The sequence below is a fragment of the Triturus cristatus genome, chromosome 4_2 (genome assembly GCF_964204655.1).
Source record: "Triturus cristatus chromosome 4_2, aTriCri1.1, whole genome shotgun sequence".
In the NCBI taxonomy this organism is placed as follows: domain Eukaryota; kingdom Metazoa; phylum Chordata; class Amphibia; order Caudata; family Salamandridae; genus Triturus; species Triturus cristatus.
The window spans coordinates 722,920,461-722,944,645 of NC_140586.1; the positions used below are offsets into that span (position 1 = coordinate 722,920,461).

The 24,185-nt window shown below is 44.3% G+C and overlaps 1 protein-coding gene across 1 annotated transcript in view; it reads left to right on the forward strand.

Moving 5' to 3' along the window:
• SHISAL2A (shisa like 2A) overlaps window positions 1-24,185 on the forward strand; it is a 518,326-nt gene that overhangs the window by 307,442 nt on the left and 186,699 nt on the right. Inside the window, exon 2 of the mRNA XM_085600160.1 lies at window positions 19,376-19,515. Within this exon, the coding sequence (XP_085456286.1) occupies window positions 19,376-19,515 (140 nt within the window). The remainder of the gene's footprint in view (window positions 1-19,375; window positions 19,516-24,185) is intronic.

Sequence of the window (24,185 nt, forward strand, 5' to 3'; positions counted from 1 at the left end):
CTTTTAGGACACTGTAGTGATCTCCTTACTAAGTGCACATGCACACAGGCTCCCGCCACTGCATTACATGCGCACATTATGCTTCTAGCATGCGCTCTGTTCCTTTGTATGTGAACGTTGGCATAACATATTATTATTTAACCTTGTGTATTCTCGTGCACTCCAACTCCTCTTTGAACCACAATTACCACTAACAGTTGGTAGATCATACTTCAAAAACGAAGGATGCACTCAACTCCTATTTTCTAACAAGCTTGAAATAAACCTTCATTTACCTCCAGACGTTTCCACCATTAAATTATTTCTCCCTTTTCAGTCATTCCATTGATTGCCACAAGAAGGGCGGAGCGGGAGCTGACCCCGCAATGATGCCCTGGCATTCTGACACCTTCCATCGTGGTATCAAGACACCGTCCCCGACCGGAGACCTGGTCTATTGGACAAACATACCCCAGACTAGGAGCTTGCACCAACACGTCGTGGGACACATCATTGGTGGCAGGTGAGCAGTGAAGCCTCGGTGTGCAAGACCTACAATTGAGCACAGTGCGGGGGAAGGGGTTGGTGTTCAGCACCCTGGGTGCACAGGTGTATGCAAGCGATTTTGCCGTAGCTAATAATGTAGGACTATATTATCAAACAACGGCGATAACATTATCACCACTTTAGTGACAGGAAACTGCCGCTAAAGGGACGATAAGGGGTTGATAATATGCCCTTGCAAATTCTCATAGAAGCCCAGGTTCACACCAGAACCTGGGCTTCTAAGGGAACTCACAAGGGCATATTATCAACCCCTTATCGCCGCTTTAGCAGCAGTTTCCTGCCGCGAAAGGGGCGACCTTCATAATATGGCCCATCATCTCTGGCCTCATGTATTTAATTTTAAGGACTTGCTGAACCTCACTCTTTCTCGCAGACCCCAGCGTCCTAGACAAATGGGTGACGGAGAGTAAACACTAAATGCTGGGTGCAATAGGCTGACGCTCTGTCTCCTCCTCCCTCTCTTCTTTTGACTCTCCCTCCCCTTCTCCCTTCCACCCGCTCCCCCTCCCTTCCATTCTCACTATGGTCCTTTCATTCGGACTACCTTTCTTTACCTCTTCCACATAGCACACATACTTATGTTTCATTTTTGTCTTGCAGGTTTCCTACGCTGCTTCCACTGGAGTTCAAACCATGTTTTTTTTATTATACTGTTCTATTAAAGTTACCTTTCTATTTATTTCTGTTTTAATAAAGGTTACTTATTTTTTCAAATAAATAACTGAGTGTATAGGTCTTCTTTTACTGTCGACACTTGTCTATTGTTTATTGTGAAAATCATCTGTTTATAGGAGATTTTAAGGACAACAATATTTAATATCAGAGTGCACCTACCAAACGTAATCTAACTGACTATTAGACAAATGAAGCTTGGGTAATTTTACAACTGCAAGAGTTCTATGAGTGTATCACTTTATAACACCATAAGTACTGCCCGTGTGATTACAGAACAAATAAGGCACTGCCTAGGACCACCGAGGCTTCAGGGACTGCCGAGGCCCACCCTGCATATTTAAATAAAGACCCGGAGTGTGGCGATCCCCGGACTTCAGTTGGCCTCAAATACCCCGAACAATTAGTAAACAATACCCGGGAAGGTGACGCACCCCTGGGCTGCAAAACGTCTCTGTGCCCTTCAGCGCCTAATTTACATGTGACATTAAGATCCCCAGTCCTACAGAGACCCCACGATATAATAATTGGATTGGCCACGGAACATCATGGGCCTCATTTAAAAGAACGGGTGAGACCCGCTTTTTTTGTTTTGTTCTTTTCTCTGCATTTTTACCATCCGCATCCCCTCTATTACAGCGATACAAGGTTTTCCTCCTCTTGCTTCAAGTAGTCGAACAAGTATTTGCCATCACAGGGTGGAAGCAATGCACCACCCTCTAATAGCAAACATAAATGTCCAGCGAATGCACACCCCAGGACATTGTATGAGCTGCGCCTGAGAGGTCGCCCTCCCTACTACCATGATGCATTTGTTAGTATAAACGCATACTAACACTACTTACACATGTGTAGTACAGCGACCAGAATGTAGTGAAGAAGCAAAGGAAGCGCAAAATCTAAAAATATAAATCCTACCAGAAGTCGGATGACACAGTTCAATGAGCCGACGACCCTGGCATGAGTAGGAACAGCTACACGAACAAAACGGATCTTCAGTACAACGCGAGCAATTTTGAAATATTGCTGAGTGGTGCCTTCTTTTTGCCTTCTCCCACTCGTCGCCAAATTTATGTAGTGAAGAGGCAGACAGAAGTGAATCCAATAAGTAGATTTATTACAAGAAAACAAGACACCTGAAACAACCACCAATAGGAGTAGACAGCAAAGCAACCGTCTAATCCAGCACCGTGAACAAATTCCGCAAGGTTCCCCTCATTACAGCCCTACATTCTAGCATTACATACTGAGGGCCATATTCTCAAGGAACGGCGTTAAATTTATCGCCGCTTCGGCGGCAGGAAACTGCCACTAAAACGGCGATAATGGGCGTGATAATATGCCGTAGAGAATTCCAATAGAAGCCCATGTTCTCGTGTTAACATGGGCTTCTATTGGAATTCTCTATGGCATATTATCAAGCCCGTTATCGCCATTTTAGCGGCAGTTTCCTGCCGCTAAAGCGGCGATAATTTTAACGCCATTCCTTGATAATATGCCCCTTAGATTCTAGTAGCATTACATACTAACATTCTACTATGACTTACAATGGAATACTACACAGAGCACATGACTTTACAGCAATGAGCTCATAGTTTCATCCACAAGTCTTGACACCGGTAGGGGTAAGACTTTCGCTTCCCACTCCCTATATTGTATAAACGTAAACCAACACTTCTTCCACAAATATGCTACAGCACTTAGAGGACATCACTTTACAGGAATGAGCTCACAATTTAGGCTCACGGTTAAATCCCCGAGCCTTCACACCATTAAGGATGAGTAGTTCGCTTCCCACTCTCTATATACTATAAACGCATACTAACACTACTTACACACTTATACTACAGCGGCCAGTATCCTACACCGCCCAGAGCCCATCACTTTACAGCAATCAGCTCGGTTTCATCCCCAAGTCTTCACACCGGTAGGCGTAACTATTTCGCTTCCCGCTTCCGGCATACTATCAACACACAGTAGCGGTCAGTAGTTCGCTTCCCACTCCCTGTATGGTATAAACACCTACTAACACTACTTGCACATGTATGCTACAAACACCAGATGACATCACTTTACAGCAATGACTTGATGGTTTAGACTCTCGGTTTCATACCCGAGTGTAGTACCATATCATTTCACCACCATGCCACTCTGAGCAACACCGCACTTTCAGACCGTTAACAGTGATAACTACCTACTGTAGACCGCCAGTAGGTAATCCAGAACAAATTACAATAGTTCCTTGATTCTTTTAGCTTTCAAAAATTCTCTCTATTACTGTCTTTCTACTTTTCCATATAAATAGTTTTTTTAATATTCAAGTACACATCGAAGTCTGAAATGCAACGTATTCTATCAACACACTTTCTAGAACATTCTACAACACGTGGAGGTTAAAAGTTCATCAATTTTATAAACCTAACGATATTTTTTTGCAAAATTTTCTCGAACATTTAACGGCACATGCAGGTTAAAAGTTCACGATTGTTTTAAGTTCGAACAGTGCCTTCCAAATGCAAGTAGCAGGTGTGGTTGAGTTGAGCAAATTGTATTCTATAATATGTACTATAATATGTACGTGCAAACTGCTTTTTCTTAACCAATCACAAACATACTTTTCCACAAAATGAATGTGCACCCTGCTTTTAAAAAACAATGCTTTTCGTCTCCCAATCAGGTACCGCTTTAATGCGAAAAGAAACTAGTTCCCCATCTTTAAACATATTCTTATTTTACGAAGGAACTGCATGAGCTACAGACATCTTTCCATACCTTCCAGCCATACCTTCAAAATGCTAGTGTGGATCGTAGGACATAGCTATGTTTTCTGGTGCAAGAGGTATGCAGAACAGAGACGTATTGACTTAGACCTAGGTTTACATAATGTGGACATTAAATGGTTTGGACAGAGAGGATTGAAGTGGCACCAATTGTTGCCTTTGGTTAAAACCTGTTTGCATCTCCAACATCCTGACCCCATGATTGTGCACTGTGGTGGAAACGACCTAGGCACATTGACTGGGGTAGATTTGAAAATGCTTATGAAGGACACCTTTGGACAATTGATGTTACTTTTGCCTCAAACTTTCTTTGTATATTCCAATATATGCCAAAGACTGAAGTGGAAATGGTCCAAACAATTTTGTCCTCAGATTGAAAAATCTCAGAAAAAAGTCAAAAAAGCTGTCTCTGCATACCTCAGAGACCACAAAATGGGGTCCATATACAACAACAACATACGTTTTGATATGGCGGATATATACAGAAGTGATGGAGTACACTTCATAGATCAGGGAAACTGAGTTTTCCTGAATAACTTGAAGCTGTGCATCCGCACTTATATGTAGCTCCAACTAATGAACACAAGGGCTCTATTTAGAGCCACCCTATAACTTACAACTTAGGCCCGCTATTTTAGGGCTAGATAACGCCAACTCCTGCACCCTCGTCAAAATTTATTCTCCACACAGCTGTGGCACAGCGGCCAGACCATCTCACTTTGCAGCACAGACCTCTCGCTTTGATCCCCAGCTCTACTCACCCATAGGGGTGAGTAGTTTGTGCTCTACAAATACCATATTGATTTACCTTTGCACTCCCTATACAACACCACCTAAGCACCATACACAAGCTACAATGTTCTAAACAAAAGTTCATCCAAGTACCAATAACTACATGCTGACACTACTTGCACAGATGTGGCACAGCGGCCAGAGCACATGACTTCACAGCATATAACATACAGTTTGGGCTCACGCTTTAATCCCCGACTCCGGCAGCAGCTCAGCTTAGCAACATGAGACTCTAGACAATACCGCACATATATTCCGTACCCCAGGACTTTCATACCAGTACGGGTCAGCAGTTCATCCTAGTAGTTATAAACACATCCGCACGCTAATTCCACAACTGTAGTGCAGGGGCCACGGCACATGACTTCACAGCATAAGACACACAATTTGGGCTCATGCTTTAATCCCCGAGTCCCACACCAGCTCACCTTACCCGCATCAGACTCTACCCAATACCTCACTTAATTTTCGTAGCCCACCACTTACACACCAGTAGGGGTAAATACTTTGCTTCGCACCTCCTCTATAGCACACCCTAAACACCCCACAGAGGTTACAGTGCTCCTGCCCTCCTATGTCCCACTTTTTTCCCCCTTTTCCCCCCTTTTTTCACCTTACTCGCTACAACGGAATCACAAAATGGCGGCCAACACTTCCTAGTTGCAACCGCTCGCAGCCAATCGGCAACAAGCTCGTGCTCGTAACGCCTCAGCCAATCAGATGGCAGAATTCCCAAATATCGATATCTGTAAATTTTGATATTTCTCAAAAACTACTGAACGAATTTACACCAAATAAACACAGTAATGACTATTACAAACAAGCATTGACATAGCCAATAAGTCTCACCTTTGGGACCTTAAAAGTGTTTAGCCATGCAGCACATTATCCTGGGTACTGTGCCACCTGGAATTGAAGAGCTGTGCAATTGACCATAGCTGCTGGCATCTGTGGTCATAACATGGTCTGAATTGGGGCGTATGCTGTTTTCTTATCGGGTTAATAAGTTTGTTAATGATGTGTCTATTTACGTTGCTACTCTGGTTCCCTTAGAACGTGTTTACGCTATGGTACACAGTGTGTTCCTTACAGGTACATGCTGGAGAGGCGTTCCTGGTGCTATATGTTCCTGCCATATGCAGATAAGGGATGGGTATTCACATTCATATTTTAGAGCGCTACGCCAGGCACAGCAGCTCCGAGCGCTATGTGTTCTTGAGTGTGTGTGCTGCGCACCAATGTTACACAAAAAGCAGACAAAAAATAAAAATTACATATAATACTTACAGCCAAATAATTCCGATTTACACAACATTACTCTAGCGCAAAATGTCCCTGTGACCTCACTTGCATCATTTAGACTAGTGCCGGGAGGAGGCCCAGAGAAGGAGCTTTGAGAGGGAGACCAGGGCATCCGCTTCGAATAATAAGCTACGCATTTTATCAGCCTCTTGAAGATGAGTGGTTGAGTGAGCCTTGATGCATTTTACCCTAAGCTTCCCATCTTCAACTCCCGTCTGGGTTCCCTCCTCTGACATGGCAGGCTTCTTTTCAGTGGGTAAGTTAGAGAGTAAAGCATGCCGCCCCACTTGAAAGTGCCACAACGTGGCCCTTGTGTCAAAAAGTACTAACCACAACATTAAAAGCATCAAGTTCACTTGCCGGCAGGCTAAAAAGTGGCCTTGTGGCACAGATCAGAGCAGTGGTTCTGCTGGGAAACAGAAGGCTCCGTAAGGCGAGCAGATGGCGAGTAACACTTGTACCGTTCAGTGGGGCACACTAGCCTGGTGGCTCTTCCAAAACCGATTCTGCCTCACTGGTGGTACAGGGAGCAAGAGTTACCACAACCCCATGCACTGGTTAAATGTGCAACGATTACCTACATGGATTACAAATGACCATTACTTATGCATGGACAGGAGGAAAAGCAACACAACTTCATACACTGCATTTGTTTGCAGATATTAAATTAACTGCAATGTTGTGCTTCAAAATCACAGAGAAACAAGTAGATAGTAACCTGACCAGAGGAAGGCAGCTGCCACCCTGTGCACTGCTGCTCGCTCCCGCAGGCAAAACGCAGTGGGAGTGAACAATTAGTTAGTAACCTGACCCGAGAAATGCAGCTGCCACCCTGCACGTCGCTGCTCGCTCCCGAGAGCAAAACGTTGTGGGAGTGAACTTTAAAAAAGAAGATGGGACATGCACCGGCCTTTTGCCATTTGCGTGCTTTCATTAGTGAAAGACACACACAAAAGTCAATCCGATGTGTGGGAGGAGTCAGTCCCACACAGAGTAGTATAGAGTACTTACAAGAAGCCTCCCATATAGCAGCTTATGCGAGCTGAGCTCGGCTCGATCTAAGAAGGTTCTTTTTGTGGTATTACATTTCTGTGTAGAATGCAGAATTCCTCTTGTGGTGGTCGAATGAGATTGAACGTTTCCACCATGATCACTAGTCGCCATTGAAAAAGTCTGTTCCTAAGCAGTAAGCAGCTCTGCTTCTTCAGGTCTCCCATGGCTGAATCTCTTCAACAGGGAGCATGATATGATATTTGTATTGACCATCTTGCAGAAGGGGAGTTGTTCTTCAACAGGAAGTGTGATATGACAATTGCATTGAACATCCTACAGACGGGGCATAGTTCTTCAACAGGGAGCGCAATATGACATTTGCATTGACCATCTTGCAGAAGGGGAGTAGTTCTTCAACAGAAAGTGCTATCTGACATTTGCATTGACCATCCTGCAGAAGGGGCGTAGTTCTTCAACAGGGAGAGCGAGTTGACATTTGTATTGACCATCCTGCAGAAGGGCGTAGTTCTTCAACAGGGACTGCGATATGACATTTGCATTGACCATCTTGCAGAAGGGGCGTAGATCTTCAACAGGGAGTGCAAGATGACATTTGCATTGACCATCCTGCAGAACGGGCGCAGTTCTTCAAAAGGGAGCGCGGTATGACATTTGCATTGACCATCCTGCAGAAAGTAGTTCTTCAACAGGAAGCGCAACATGACATTTGCATTGACCATCCTGTAGAAGGGGAAAAGTTCTTCAACGGGAAGCACAACATGGCATTTGCATTGACCATCCTGCAGAAGGGGAGTTGTTCTTCAATTTTTTTTTGTAAAATATGTTTATTAAGTAACCTTGTACAGTACTTCAGGAACATTTCAAGCAAAAACATCCGCGCACATACTAAGATCCTAATCCACCATCCTCCTCGTACAAACAATACTGTTCATGTGCGATGATTTACAGACAGAGTTGCTCATACCCGTTATAACATCCTGTGATATACCACCCATTAGCCGCTCCATTATCTTTTCATATCAAGGTGCACCGCAACAATGCGAATAACAGTGAGTACCCTCGGAAGTTCCATATCGTAATAAAGACAAGTACATAAAACCCTCAATCCTATCCCATGCTACCTCCCCTCCTCCCCCCACCCCCCATTCCCACAACTCCCCTGGCATGACTTGTTGAGTGGATACAGAACAAGGCCTTCGGCTGTGCGCATACTTACATCTTCTACAATTCTAAGGTGAACATCAAACTTTCCCGTTTCAGGACTACTGACAGGCTAGTAATAAGATCCATCTATTCTCCCGTAACCGTTCTAACCAGGCCCAGAGGGGGGTATGTTTTGCGTATCACTAATCTCCGACCCCACTTCCATATCAGAGTCTGTGGATTTCAGAAGTTCTGCTTAGGCTCTCCAGGCTCGGGCCAAGTCCAGTGCCCTATCGCTATGAACTCGAGTGGCCGCCTGCAACCTAAGAGCCGTTTCACAGTCCGCCCACCGAACGAATTCCGCCCTCCACTTCTGCAATCTCAGCCCACGTTGCGCCTTCCAGTTAGATGTAATCTCCCGCTTGGCCAGTACCAATCCCAGATCTATAAATGTACTAGTTATTTTAGTCTTCGAGGTGTGGGGAAACCAGTGTAGCAAGCAAGGAGCCATACCAAATTCAATCTCCCTGTCCGTAACTTCGCATGGTAAGGACCATACTTCCAATAGGCCCCGATCCGAGGGCAGCTCCACAGCATGTGACGAAAATCAGCCCCCTCTACATGACACCTAGGACAGATCGCCGTAAGCGTGTGGAATTACCGTTGAATTTTAACAGGAGTAAGGTAAGCCCTGTGCAATATAAAAAACTGGATCTGCTTGAATCGAGCGTTTCTGGAACATTTCCAGGGCCTCTCCAGCAGCTCAGCCCATATTTTGTCAGGTATTTCGCCCTCTAAATCCTCCTCCCAATACTGCTTCAACCTAGTAAGGGGGGCTAGTTTCTCGCAGGTCATCCGCCGGTATAAACACGTGACCACTTTAATGGTGCCAGCCGCTAGTACCACATACTGGCAGGCCATGGATGTTCCAGGCTCAGACAATCCGCCCCTCCACCGACGCTGAATAGCTGACACCAGCGCCGCATGCAGCAGATAATCCCCGCGAGGGAGATCGAACCGATCGCGGAGTGTCTCATAGGGCAGCAGCGCATTGTCTTCATATAGATCTCCCACAGTCGTCAATCCAGAATCATTCCACCCCACAAGTCCCGACAAGTTGCCCCCATGGGGCAACTTCTGACACATTAACAACGGGATCTCCGGCGCATACGGACGCGTGATCCGCGCCCTCTGTTGACTCCTATTCCAACACAACCTGAAGGTCCGTTCTTCACTAGGGACACCCCCAAGGCGCATCGGCTGCTGCAGGATAATCCTAGACATGGGGGAGTTGTTCTTCAACAGGGAGTGCGACATGACATGACATTTGCATTGACCATCCTGCAGAAGGGGAGTTGTTCTTCAACATGGAGCGCGAAATGACATTTGCATTGACCATCCTGCAGAAGGGGAGTTGTTCTTCAACAGGAAGCGCAAAATAACATTTGCATTGACCATCTTGCAGAAGGGGCGTAGATCTTCAACAGGGACCGCGATAGGACATTTGCATTGACCATCCTGCAGAAGGGGCATAGTTCTTCAACAGGAAGCGCGACATGACATTTGCATTGACCATCCTGCAGAAGGGGAGTTGTTCTTCAACAGGTAGCGCGATATGACATTTGCATTGACCATCTTGCAGAAGGGACGTAGATCTTCAACAGGGAGCGTGATATGACATTTGCATTGACCATCCTGCAGTAGGGGCATAGTTCTTCAACAGGGAGCGCAAGATGACATTTGCATTGACCATCCTGCAGAAGGGGAGTTGTTCTTCAACATGGAGCGCTAAATGACATTTGCATTGACCATCCTGCAGAAGGGGCGTAGTTCTTCAACAGGGAGCGCAAGATGACATTTGCATTGACCATCCTGCAGAAGGGGCGTAGTTCTTCAACAGGTAGCGCGATATGACATTTGCATTGACCATCTTGCAGAAGGGGCGTAGATCTTCAACAGGGAGCGCTAGATGACATTTGCATTGACCATCCTGCAGAAGGGGCGCAGTTCTTCAATATGGAGCGCGAAATGACATTAGCATTAACCATCCTGCAGAAGGGGCGCAGTTCTTCAACAGGGAACGCGATATGACATTTGCATTGACCATCCTGCAGAAGGGGCATAGTTCTTCCACATGGAGCGCGAAATGAAATTTGCATTGACCATCCTGCAGAAGGGACACAGTGGTGCATAATGTGACATCTGAAAAATATACCATCTATATTGGAGTAGTCTGAGTTCAGCAATACTTCCAGCCGATATTGCCGTCTTTAGAGGTCATTACCTTGCATATCAATACTGCTAAACCTCAATTCATATGAAATTTCACCTTCCTCTTAAATGTATTGACACAGCCAATTTATGTGAATTAATTTTTAACTGTGTGCTATTATATGCAATATTACCTTAAAACAATCAGTTCTGCTGATTGTGGAAGTCCTTTATCGATGCACTGGTCCATTCATTAAAACAATAATTTACCGGTTTTTGAGAAATCCCTATATATATTTTTTTTTACAAAGCCTGCATATCTATCAACAAACCCAACAATTTGGTCAGTGTCCACACATTTACTGCAGATGATTGTGGCCAACACAGTTATTATATAAGCAGTCTTTACCCCCCTCTCCCACCCACCAATCCTCATAAGCACGTTCCTGTTGTTTCCAGAGCTGCAGTGATCTAGATTGACCCATCCTAGCCCTAGCCTGTGCCACGTCATTTCTCTTCCACACATGCAGTGCACAAGCTAACAGGGTTCTTTTAGCCATAGGCATGCTTTGTGTAACATCCCCTTCTGATCGACCACCCCTTGCTTCATCTGTCTTTCACTGAGTCTTGCCCCACTCCCTTTAGTGCCAGCTTTAGGGCGGTACACACTGGCTGCTGAGCTTAGGGGGGGGGGGGGGTTGGAGGTGCTTAATTTGAGCCAGTGGTTTTTGGTGCTTAGAACTGGCATCTAATTGTCAACACCAGAGCTTGACGGTCTGCCACAAGGTGGCACTGTGTGACTAATTTAGAGAATACCACAGCAACAAGATATGAATTCAATATACATTAAAAATGACTTATGTGCCGCCCAAGCTATTCTTATAGCTTTGTGGTCTGAAATAGTCAGAACTTGTAAGAGTGTGACGGTTAGTAGTTATGTTGTCACTATCAACGGCAGCATAGCAGGGGCAATGTGTGCAAGCACAGCCGGTACAAGCAAGAGTGGTGGGGTGAGCAAGGGGGGTAGTCGACAGACAATGGAATAGGAAAAATAAAAATATTTTTAAAGAAAAACACTTAGCTTGCGCTCGCTGCATCAGCACAAGGTAAGTGGTTATATTTATGTTTATATGTTATTTTCCCTATTCCTTTGTCTGACTACTTCCCCCCTGCCCCTCTGTCCCCACCCCGTCTCACCGCTCTTACCTGTATCAGCCGTGCCTCTGTGTGTGGTGCAAGCTTCAGTAGCCTCCTAACAAGAGCCCTGGCACTTATTGTTTTACAAATTAAGTACTGGGGGTGGGGGTTGTATTTTGAAATCTATGATGGCTTAAAAACACCTGCTGCAGAGTTCTGTGTGTGTACAGCAATGTTCAGACAATGATAAACACATCAAGATAACTCTGGTAATTAATGTACCTGCTGGAGAGTTTTGTCTAGTTGCAGTTTTGACTCATGCTAACCTGGCAACAGAGGGTGTATGTGCAGAGAAGATTAGTGCTTTTGTCGCAGCATTCCTTTTGTTTGTAAAGTCAACCCCACCTACTGTGTTACATTTTAAATTTGTGCTTCTACAGTCTTTGTAGTCCTTATTGTGTTATGTAATATTTTTTATACATTTTTTACAAACTTGAATTATTTTTTTGTCTCAGTACATGTGTGATGAAAAGTGCTCTGACACCCTACACTCATGTTTTAAATGGAAAAACATAAGTGCAAGTACTCATCAAAATGAGATGTGGACTAGGGGGTGGGGCTTGGGGGCAGGTCTATGGGGCAGGGCTATGGGCAGTGCTAAGGGACCCGGCCAGGGGCACACATTTAATTTGATTGAGATTTAATTGGTGTGCAGATGTGCAGAATTATACTAAACCATTTCTGGTAGAGTTTGAGTATTCCTTTCCCCTTCTACGTACAAAAGGATACATTTATTATTAAAGTGGGCTTCTCATGGTGCAACACCTAAATCACATATGAATTGCACAAGATATTTTCCTTAACATTTTTTAGAAACATTTAACTATGGTTAACTCTCTTGTTTTAGCGCCACGTAGCACAAATCACCCAGCCCCTTCTAGATGGCACACCCTTGCCTCAAAGCTCCTTACCTGCTGCAAAGTCTGATTCTCTCTATCTGGAGGTGGGCAAGCTGCTGAAAGCTTGAGCCAGGATGCCTGGCTCTGGCTCAGTTCCAGGTCCTCTTGCGCTCTCAAGCCAAGAATGAACAGAGCTTTGATGGTGCATCTTCCTGCCAACCAAACTCTAATCTCATGTGCAAAGAATAAAGACAAAAGTGTGGCCTTTATTGTAATACTGGAGAGAAAGAAATATGTAGCGTCCTAGAGCAGAGGTCTTCAAACTCTTTTACTCTGAGCCCCACCAAGCAAAATGTTTTGAGGCCGGGCCCCACTCCATAACTTTATGACAAGGATTGGGGGAGCGGGAGGGACATGGCTGCGTGCAGGGAGCGGGGCTTATGAGATGATTTCAGGAATACTTTTTCTATAGCTAATGAATTGCACCAAATATGAGACTTATAAAATAGAAAATGCATCAAACAAAAACAGATATCCCAAACAAACTGCTCCCCATAATTGGTGTGTTGTGAGGCCCTCACACTCTTTGACCTCAATGCAACTATACCTGCTGCACTAATAACTGCAGTCCTGGGTAGCAGGCTATCTCCTTTGCCTTTTTTACCTCTTCCCCTCCATGATGGATCATCACCTCTGTCCTAATGCTTGAAAGGACAATAAGCTCTGATGCCCCTTTTTTTAAAGGTAGACAGTCATAATTGTGATGCAGTGGGCCCCCCAAATCCCTGTGCCCCAGTCCTGCTACATCTGCTCCTTTGTGATAACCAGGAGTGGCCACTTACACACTTGGCAGCAGTACCAGCTTCACTAATGACTGTCCCTTTAAAAAAACACAAAAACACTTATATTCTCCCCTTCTTTGGGGTATCTCTCTGAAGAAGCGGTCTCTGGCCATTTGTAAACATAAAAATGAGTCTGCATACAGTGCTCTCTATTCTGGGCCTTCTCTTTGACAATATCTATGAATCTTGAATCATTCCTCTGTGTCCTAGACCATTACTGTGAGGCACCAGGTATCGAGACGATTAGGGCTCTGCATACCAATGCAACCCTGCTGGCCTTCTACCTGCCACCCCATGGACTCAGCTTTCACAAAAAAACTGCCCCTGAATGGTTAATACTGACTTTGAGATGCCTCTGCCTGAAAATGAAGTGTGGGTAGTAGTACAGAAAGTTAAAAAAGAAACCATGGAATTATGAGTTTCTGCAGCAGCAGCGTTTTCCACATAATTATCAGTGTACTGCATTTGCTACATAATCTGCAGATTTCAACAAAAAAATCTTGATACTAGCTCAAACGGAACAAAGGTTACTTAAAGCGCGACAAAGTGTTCCGGAGCAGTGGAAGGCCCTTTGCAAAGATTGCCTGGTAATCTTGTAGTTGCTTACTGCTGTATTTGGGTGCTACACTAGTACTAATGAGGTGAAATAATTCCCCTGACAGCGTTACCGTGAGTTAAAATGACAAAATAATGAAGTATTGCTAACCACAAAATGTGGCGCATTGTGCAGCATAATTTACGTTTTCTTGCTGCATAATTTAGTCAAATTTGCAGCATAATGTTGTCCTCTTCTGCTGAATAATTCCAGTGGATCTGCTTAAAGCTTTATGGTGGCAAAGATCTATTCTTTTTAAGATGTAATGTAAAGGAGTTATCAGCTGGGATCGGGAATAGTGGAGACACTTACAAAAATGTCTGCATTAGATACAGTTTGATTACTTATTACTAAAAAGTATGTTTTGTAAGAACTTGTTTTATCTCAATCACTGCATCATTTTGCAGCAGCCTAGCTTTGAGTATGTAAATACTGTTTTAAAATAATGACTTACATATTCACAGTGCTTTCTGCCACAGGCTGGGACCTCATAGCACTATAAATAGGGCCATTGGAATTATGCGGCAGGAGAAGAATATGTAGCATGGTTGCCTAAATTCTGCAGCAAACAAAGGCAAATTATGCTGCATGTTTTGTGATAGCATTACTGCACTATTTTGCTATTTTTACACTTGTTACCATTGTCCTGGTGTTTACTGCCCCTCATGAGTACCCCATTAACACCCACATATAGCAATAAGCAACAGAAAGGTGACCAGTGAACTTTTAGAAAGGGCCTTCCACTGTGAGGTAACATGTGTTGCTGCATTTTTTAATGTGCAAATTATGCAGCAGACGATGGATTATGTGGCAAATGCAGGAAAATCATAACTGTGCGCTGTGAGTGCAGGGTGAGCGTGAAAGTGAAGGGTGAAAATGAGGAGTGAGTTGTCTGAATGCAAGGTGAATTCCCAGACACTTGAAGTTAATCAGCATGTTATTGACGGGGCGTAGGGTTTCAGATATAAGTTAAACTATTGCTATTATGGAATTAATCAGGGAATCGAGGGCGAAGGAAATAAATAATGTGCTGATCCTGCAACAAACGTCCAGTCTTATGATTAGGGTTGCCAGCTCATTATTTTGATGTTGCAGACGGTACAAAAATAAACAGTCACCTAAAGCCCTATTTTCAGCACTTATCTGTGCGTACTTAGAAAAGGTAATATGCCTGAATGTTTCATGACTGAAAATAAAAGGAACAGACAGAAAGTCAAATTACAAATGAATACATACTGTTTTATTTAAGACCCTATTTAGTGTCAAAGCAAGGCATTTGCAGGCTCTTTAAACATACATGGCTGTCATTTTTTCTATTGGCAATCCTTTTTTTTTATATTCCTTTTCATGAAATGCATTTTCACACTACAGCAGTAAATTTACAATACAAATGTAAGGAATAGGCAGAGTCAGGGCCCGGGGGTACTGGAAAAAGAAAAAGAACTAAGCCTCGTAACCAGTTTCTAAAGGTATGCAAATGGTCTTGAAAGACCTGTGAAAAACTCGGGCGTGCTGGAGTCTTATTAAGACTACAGACACTGCCCAGTCAAGCTCCCAGCAGCACACCCACTGACCTCTGACCCCACGGCACTCTCAGGGCTTCGGAGTAAATGAAGACAGCCTGGAAATGCAGCAAATAAACATCACTGCACTTCCAGGCGTCTTCATTTACATGTGCTTGCAGAGGCTTTTGCGTCCCCCTGGGAACCCATCCACACCCCCCCAGGGGGGCGCGCCCCACAGTTTGAAGACCTGTGTCCTAGAGGCTGAATTGCACAATGTAAAAGCAGAAATTCTGGGATCAATCCTACCTTCCCCACACGACCAAAATGTGTAATCGTAGACAAATATTTTAACTTACCTACCTCCTAATTGTTCATTAGGACATATGATAGTATACTCAAAGGTACAAGTTCAATATGTGTGTTGTACAATCACATCTTGTGTTAGATTTAATACACTATAATGTTGCTTCATTCATGAAAAGAAAATAGTCCATATATAGTATACGCTTGAAAAGTGACTTACTTCCTAGATCACTAAAGGCATTGTTGTCACGGTGGGATGCACCAAGGTGAAATGCTTCCACGTGATAAAAATACACTTTTATTTCAGTGGTAATGTTTTCAAGGCTCGACTTATGCCGAGGCTTTTAAGGCCAAGCCAGACTTCCTCGTTCGGCTCTGACTTGGCTCTCCTTGTTAATTTGTTGGTCCCACTTATACCCCTCCCAAAGCCCCCTCATTAAACCCAAGAGTAAACGGGCTCCAAAATACAATCATGTTGAAACACTGCGGAGGAAGCAGATCTGTACTGAAGAGAGAGAGTGGCCTAGCACTTGCTACAAGCGAACCCTTTAAAGTGCGCTTCATGGGCAGAGTCTGGTAATCCAGGGCTTGTGGGGCGTGCAACTATAGATCTGCTGTGCTGGACACTGCAGACAACACTCACTCATGAAAGAACACGCACAGGGCATTTAGTACATGTTTACATTCGCTGCTGCCCACATCACTAAACCTTGATTCCCATCAGCTGGGCTACAGTGTCACCGTCACCACCTTCCTCCTCACTCTGGCTCCAAACAAGTGCTGCCTTACTCTGCTATGCCAGCAGGACGCCTTCTCTCTGGTTTCCCGAGAGTCAGGAGATGTGCCTGTTAGCAGGCCCATGCCCACACACCTACTGAGCTATTGACTCCACAGTGCCTGAGTGGACACTGTGTCAGTATCACAGCGTGAGTCAGGCCCCTCCCAAACCTCCTGCCAGTTTGAATGGATGCCTATGGGCCGCCGCTCAATTAGCACATTGTGAGGGTAGATTAGCACTCAATCAGCTCTGTTCCGCACTTCCTTCTGAACATGCCAATTTTACTGAGCTTGCCTTGCTGCCTCATGAGTACCGGTACTCTCTTTGGACAAGGAGAAGTTCCGGTACTCAAGCGCAGAAAATTTAGAAGTGCCGGTACTTAGTACCGGTGAGTACCGGCCCATTTAAAGCACTGCCTCCACTGGTGTGAGTAGTGCTACAAAAGAAATCAATCCATGCGAGAGAGAGCCCATGAAGAGTTGAGGGGAACTGCTGGAGGATGGTAGCGAGGAAATCCTTGGAAGTGGTCACTGTGAGGCGCTAACAAGGATTGTTGCACCAGCCGCCACCAGCACTTAAGCCGGCCCTGCACCCTCCACATCAATTGTTGAGTTTCCCTGTGGAGAGACATGGATCCAGCGGACCTTTTAGCAGGAAATCTAATTCTGGACAAAAATGGGGACCAACCAAATGCAATGCAAAGAATGAGCAGGGAAGCAATCAAATCACAGCGAAGGGGAACCTGCCCGCGCCTTGAATGTGGAGAAGAGATGAAGCAATGGACTGCCTTCTTGATATTCATGCCATGCTCTAACGTTGAACTGAACTCGGGCGCGCATCGCCTGTTCCCTTACGACACCTCCTATTAAAACATGGCTGCAGCGTTCTCGGTGCGCACAGGGCCCCACTTTGAGCTCTAATTTAGGCTGATGACTCACTTGTTCCCAGGCCCGGTTTACAGCAGAATTTCATTTCCCTGCTCACTCGCTCAAGCAAGCTCTTGATTATGGTGTTACTTAAACAGTGCCTGGGTTCATTTAAATACATGTTTGTTAAGCAGCTGTGCCGAGCTGAACTCCTACGTCTCACTGTGATTTTACTCCAGGTGTTGTCGAATGTGAAACAGTGGAAGTGTTAGTAGCTAGAGCCCGCCATAGGCTCTCGTGTCATTTTACAGAATGGGCTGGGATCCGCTTTCAGTGCATGGTGTTTACTGCTGTAGGCCTATTTTAACATGCCTGCATTCAAGGTTCAACCTGGAGACTGGATTCCACTGCAGGGAGGCGTCCATCAGCCAGATAGTACCACGAGAGCTTGAATCAATAATAATTCAACATTTTTAAAGCGCCAACTTAACAAAACCCCTCAGGATATGCAGGAGCTGGGAGCCATCGGGGAGATTAAGTGAGCTATTGCTCAGAGTCACAGGATGCTGAGCTGCCGCCCCCGCCAGGGATCGAACCGAGAGCCCCGCGCTCGGAGTCAGACGCTCTGGCCCCTGCGCCACACCTCTCCTTAAGTGTTGTTAAAGTCATTTCTTTTTGCGCTTGGACCCATATTTGCTTATCTTGCGAAAATCATTTTAATGTGTCATTGAGTATCTAACCAGTCTGTTCCTCTCACTGTAAGAAACACACAGTAATGGTGTCATCTAGTTAAATTAGTCTATCAGCTGCTGTATCATTAATGTGGAGTGCAGCTTTGCTTTAACTTGCTTTCAAATATATAAATAAATATGTTGCAGCACGTTGTCTGGTGAATAATGTCCCCTTTGACTCCCCTTCTGATCGGCCCAAGAGAAGGTAGAGAGATGGAAAGAGGTGAGGGAAAAACAAAAAAGAGTTTGCGAGAGAGTGTATAGATGCATGACAAAGACATAGAAATGGGACATGGAAACCGAGTAATAAGGTACACAGAAAGGAATGAGATAAAGAGAGGGGGAGAGAGATAGAGATGGAGGTGGCATAGGGAGTTGTAGAGAGAGAGATGAGGTCCTCCTAGAGAGGCAGAGACAAGAAGCCCATGGCAATTCACTTCTCATTAGGTTCCAAAAATACATTTTTGAGGATGAAGAGCTTCTGTCATATTGAGTTTGTTGTAAGACAACCCAGCCCTTCATTCATTTTCAGCGTAATTTAAAAACACAAGAAGGGGTGTTTTCATCATTCGGGTACTCGAATCAGAGGTGCAAAGCCAATACATTTAATCTAATTGATCACTAGCTCATAGACTGGGACCAACCTGCCCAGCAGTTAATGTTAGCTTTAGGTAATATGTGTAGGAGTGTGAGCAGGTCATTACTGCACCATAAATGAATTTCACATGCAACTACATTTACTCAACAAGGACCGTGGACATTGGACCTAATTCACTATAGAGAGGAATGTCATGTACGAACTAGAGCGCATGGAATATGTGTCAATGCACAAGAGTGCAGTTTAAAAGGACTCCATGGAGCACACATGGGAGTGCGGTGGTGGTGAAGTCTTAGCAGCAAACCGATGATTGGAGAGGGAGGTAGGACCATTGCTCACTCCACACGCTGTTAACATTTCCAGTTAGAGACTGGCACAATCGGGGCGCAAACTTTTTATTCCAAATAAGACTGAGCGAGAGAAGTTGAGGCTAAGAGGCGCAGAGAGAAAGAAAAAAGAGTGAAAATGGACTTGAAACACAGGGGATGAAGGTGGGGGGGGGGGGTTCTTAGAAAGGTTGGAGGATCAGTCATATTGTAGTAAAGGCAATGTGTGCAGAAGGTCTGTACTTGTGCTCTTTGTCCTATGATGTATGTGCCATGTGAAATGGCCTAGCTCTTTGTAAGTCCTTGACTAATCAGGTTGTTTACTCTCTTCTCAGTGTAGGAGCACTCGTCGGCTTGTCGATAGCAGCGGTGGTCTTGCTTGCCTTTATCATCACCGTGTGTGTACTCTGCTACTTGTTCATCAGCACCAAACCACACAATAAACTGGACACGGGTCTCAGCCTTCAGGCACCAGGTAGGACAGTTTGTATCTTGTATTTTTTTTTGGAGTCCCACACATCGAATGATCATCGCCCATGTATTTGTAAAAATTAGGACGAACATTGCGAACTTGATGATTTGTATTAAAGGATGAAGGGAATTAGGTTGTGGTTCTTCTAATAGTAAACTTTCATTTAAAGCTATCGAAAAATATCAGAGGGCTTGATTTTAACCTCCTCTCTCCATGTCATTCACTCAGTTATATCCTGCCATTTTTGTTATACCATTTTGTATAATTCCTCAAAATGAATGATTGTAGGAAAAATGGATTGTTAGCCTACGCGAGAGGGTGGCCCTAGTTCTCATGTGAGCTGTGACTGAGCTCACACAAGCGCCAAAGAGTTATACACCTAAGAGTAAACTGGTTTCTGCAAGGAATTCCAAGCTTACCCTTGGTGGTTTGGCACAAGCAGCGAGGCCGGCTTCAAAGGAACCACGGGGTACAAGGGCTGCAACTAAATTAAACAACCATATTGTAAAGAAATAGAACACACACACTTTCTAACCAACGTTTAATTAATTAAAAAGAAAATAACTGAAATGAATAAACTGCCTTGGAAATAAAGAAAACCAACCCTAATGAATGAAAAGGGGTTTTAAAAGCAAAAAACATTCAATTAAAAATCATAAGAAATCAAAATTCGCGGCTAATCCACGGAGTGCGGTAGACCAGCACCTAGGCAACTTCTGCAGTAGACCTGTCATGGACATCAACCAGGTAAAAGTTAGCAGTTTTTTCCCAGTGAAAATTCTTATAAGCTTATCTCATGGTCGGAAATATTCACCAGGGCAATGGTGGAGGCTGGTGGAATAACCACTCCTCTACATAACATCAAGTGCACACCAACACTGGGATTTAACATTACTTTGACCTTCTTATTCATAACAATCATAGCACCATCACTGTGACCCCGCAGCATGAAAATATCCTTAACTTCAAATCATTCCTTCTGAACTAGCAACATTTGAATACTTAACTATATTATTATTGTTATTATTAATAAGATGATGAAACCTAATACTAACTATAAACCCAAAACGTGTTAAATACCTAATATTGTTAATTAAATTAACTTCAAAGTAGAGAACTTTACCTCTTACATTAATTGTAAATGTGTTTATATTTATATGAGTTAAATGAAATACATTAAACTGAATTAAATTAAATAGGGAACTATATCTCTAAATCCATTTATATTTAGCTAACCTTTAAACCACTTATTAACTTGCTTTAAAAGATTATGGTCTGGTGCAATGATGGACTAATATTATGACTCAGTAATGGCAGTCGAAGTAATGCCAGAAGTTGAAATGCGGGCAGGGTAAGGGTGCTAAGTTGTGGCATCAGGCGTTTTCCTGGAAGGGTCGGGCTGGCTTTGAAGTGGTGGGGGCCGGTTTTGTTACTGAGGGCCGGTTTTGCAGCCATGCTGCAATATCGACCCCCAAAAGCAGCAAACAAGCGTTTCTAGCATACTGGGGCAGGCAGTGCTTCCCCAAGGGCCAGGCACCCATCCTGACACCCCTCTCTTCCTCCCCCCAGGACTAGTCTGAGAAAATTGCTGGGGCTCCCGTTGGTTCCCAGTCCGGCCCTAATAACATCACTAGCATCACGAGTCAAGGGGTTCTCAAATACAGAGCCACTGATTTATATGAAACCAGTCTACTGCAATTCATTTACATTTTGTCCCTCTTTTTAGGCCGAGCCTGCGCGCAGGCGCTGCTCTGCGAGACTTAGTGTAGAGGAGTAGGGCATAGAAGTACCACCCCCTCTTGCCCATATTTGCCATTGTCTTGTGTCATTGTCTGTCCTAAATGCTGGCTTCTGATTTGTCAATAGGCTTGTTAGTCCTCCTTAGTACCGCCTCCTCTTCATTTGTCACCTCCCATGGCAACTGGCCCCTTTACTTGTTGTTACACAGTACGTGTTGTTTAGACTGTGAGCATTATTTTATTTAATGAGGTCCTCCTACTGCAGGCATGACATACTTTGGTGCCTTCTTTACTCCCCCCCACCCTCCCATTGTCGTGCCTTCTTTTCTCCTCCCCACCCTCCCTTCCGTTGTCCGTGCCTTCTCCTCTCCCCCTGCCCGCCCGCCCTCCTACTGTTCATGCCTTCTCGCCCCCCTCGCCTGCCCTCCTGCTGTCCATGCCTTCTACCCCCGCCCTCCCTCCCTCCCATTGTCTGTGCCTTCTCGACCCCCTCCCACCCTCCATCCCATTATCCGTGTCCTTGCAGTTTCAATGCATTAGGTCTGGCATAAATGCGAGACCTATTGCAATGCAAATGCTTGTTTATCACAGTCCCTACATTTTTAAGATGAATCTAGTTGGAAAAACAGGCAACCATTCTAGCTCTATACATTTAACAAAGCAACTGCATCTCCCCTAGCTTTGCTAGCTAGTGTTTGTTTCTCTCCCAGGCTCCTCCTTAAGAATGTATTTTTTGAACTGTGTCAAGGAGGTCAGGGTCTTGACGAAGAGGCAGCCTGTTGAGTGTTCTCATTCCCTTCCACCCACCTTCATAGAGATTATTCCTTTCGTGAGATTATTGGGAAAGTAGGAAAACAGGCGGTGGAAGGTTGTGGTTTTCTATAAAAGAAAATTGGAACACTTCCTCAGTGGTATTTTGAAGCCAGTAATCCCAAGAGGTGCATGATTTGTGGACAAACCACCAAGAGCTGTCAGTAGAAGAGTTGGGGCTGCTTGATATGGACTCACAAGTTAAAGATTGTGTGGCAAGTTAGCAGGGCTGAATGGTAATGCAGTAATAAACTCGTTATACTGTTCAACATCACATCCGTAAATTCCCTCACTGTTGGGAGTATGTCAGCATCTGGACCATAGAAATGTTGTCTGCAAGATATTGTAGGGGTAAGTACAAACACACACACACACACACGCACACGCACACACACACACACACACACACACACACACACACACAGATATGTAGTTAAGCTACACATGTGTGAAGTTCAGTATAGTTAACCCTTCCTCGTCTATATACACTTAACTTGTTCATAGGTTATTATCAATGTTTTTGCTACGATATTTTAGACTATTTGTGCAGTCAGCCATCGGCTATTGTAGTACTGCTTGGGTATTGCAGACAAGGCTTTGGGGTTGAAGTGAAGGTATATGTGTTCTGTTGGCAAGAGGTAGGAGCTAAAAATCTCTGCTAAATTTAAAAGTTGATTGAGTTTGTCTGTGTTTCAGACATTACTTGCCCGCATAATGTAGGCTTTGTGGGTTTGTGTGTAGGATGAGTAAAACGTTTTAATTAAACAAAAATATTCAGTAAGTAATCAAGGCAACCTCTTATGTTCAACCTGAGCCCTAAGAATAAAGGTTATGCTTCTCTTTTAATCAGCAATGGAAGGTATGAATATGCAAATATGCCCAAACATGTTTTCACTTTTCACGGCCATTGTTTTAAAGGTTAAAATGTATTGAACAGCAATCTGAGTTTTGACAGGTGGATAATCTACTGATATATTAATTGAGTTGCAATGCAAGCGTAAAATATTTTTCTCATGATAAGAAGACTGTATACGTGTAATTGCATTTCTTCTACTTACTTTCTCTTGGCTTGACTGACACATCTAAAAGCTCCTGGAAGCTGCAGAGACCAGTCTAATAGCTCACTTAGGTAATCCTTTATAAATCTGAAATCTAACAAAAGTTGAAGCATTGCATTATCAGCCTGACTCCGCTGGTGGCTGCTTCCTGGCACGTGTAGCAGTATTTTTTCATGTCGATGAGTAATTTCTATTTCTATATGTGCACAACAGAAAATGCACAGTGCACCTTTATTTTTCTCCTGTGAGTTCCATGTAGACTGGCCACTCATATTGCTCTGTTTCATGATATTTATATTGTTTAATATGCACACAACATGCATCTACTAAGTTACGAGTCAGTGGCTCTCGTGTACTTTCAAAGTAGCACAAATGGCATTTTAACTCTTAGAGGAAGACCATAGAGCCGAGTCTTAACATTCAGAGCTTTACAGCATTGCATGGGTGCAGGTTTCAAACATTGGGAGATTTTTAGAGTTTTTCCAATAGTACTCCTGGTACCATGCAGCCTCTGCAGCTTGCCTGGAATACCTCTGGGATTCCTTTGAGAGCTCTTGTGAAGATGAGAAAGGCCTTCAGCATGAGCAACTGTCCTCAGGGTACAACGAGAGCAGTACACAATTATTCTACTAGTTATCCTAGTAAGTCATTGAGCATTCCTATAAGCATCTTATCACGAGTCTATTAAAACAAACCGATAGCTGACTTTTTCGACCGTGGTCCAGGAAATAAATAAAGACTGATCTCTTCTTGAAGGCGCCCAACCCGGAAATCTGGTCAGATCACTTGACCTCGCTTCTCACAAGAGTCCAGGCCCATGAGATGAGCCAGAGATGAGACAATAGGCATCTTTGCAACCAGGGCCGGACTGGCCATAGCGGGCACCGGGCAATCCCCCGGTGGGCCGCACAAGTGGGGGCCGGTTTTGGGCCCCTGGGGCCGTTTTTGTTACAGGGCCGTTTACGCAGCATAATCACCCCGAAACAAAATCGGACGAAAAAAGGCCCTGGCAAAGAGCTCAGCGGCACCCGCAAGCCCCGGGGGGGAGGGGGCGCCGGGCAAGCAC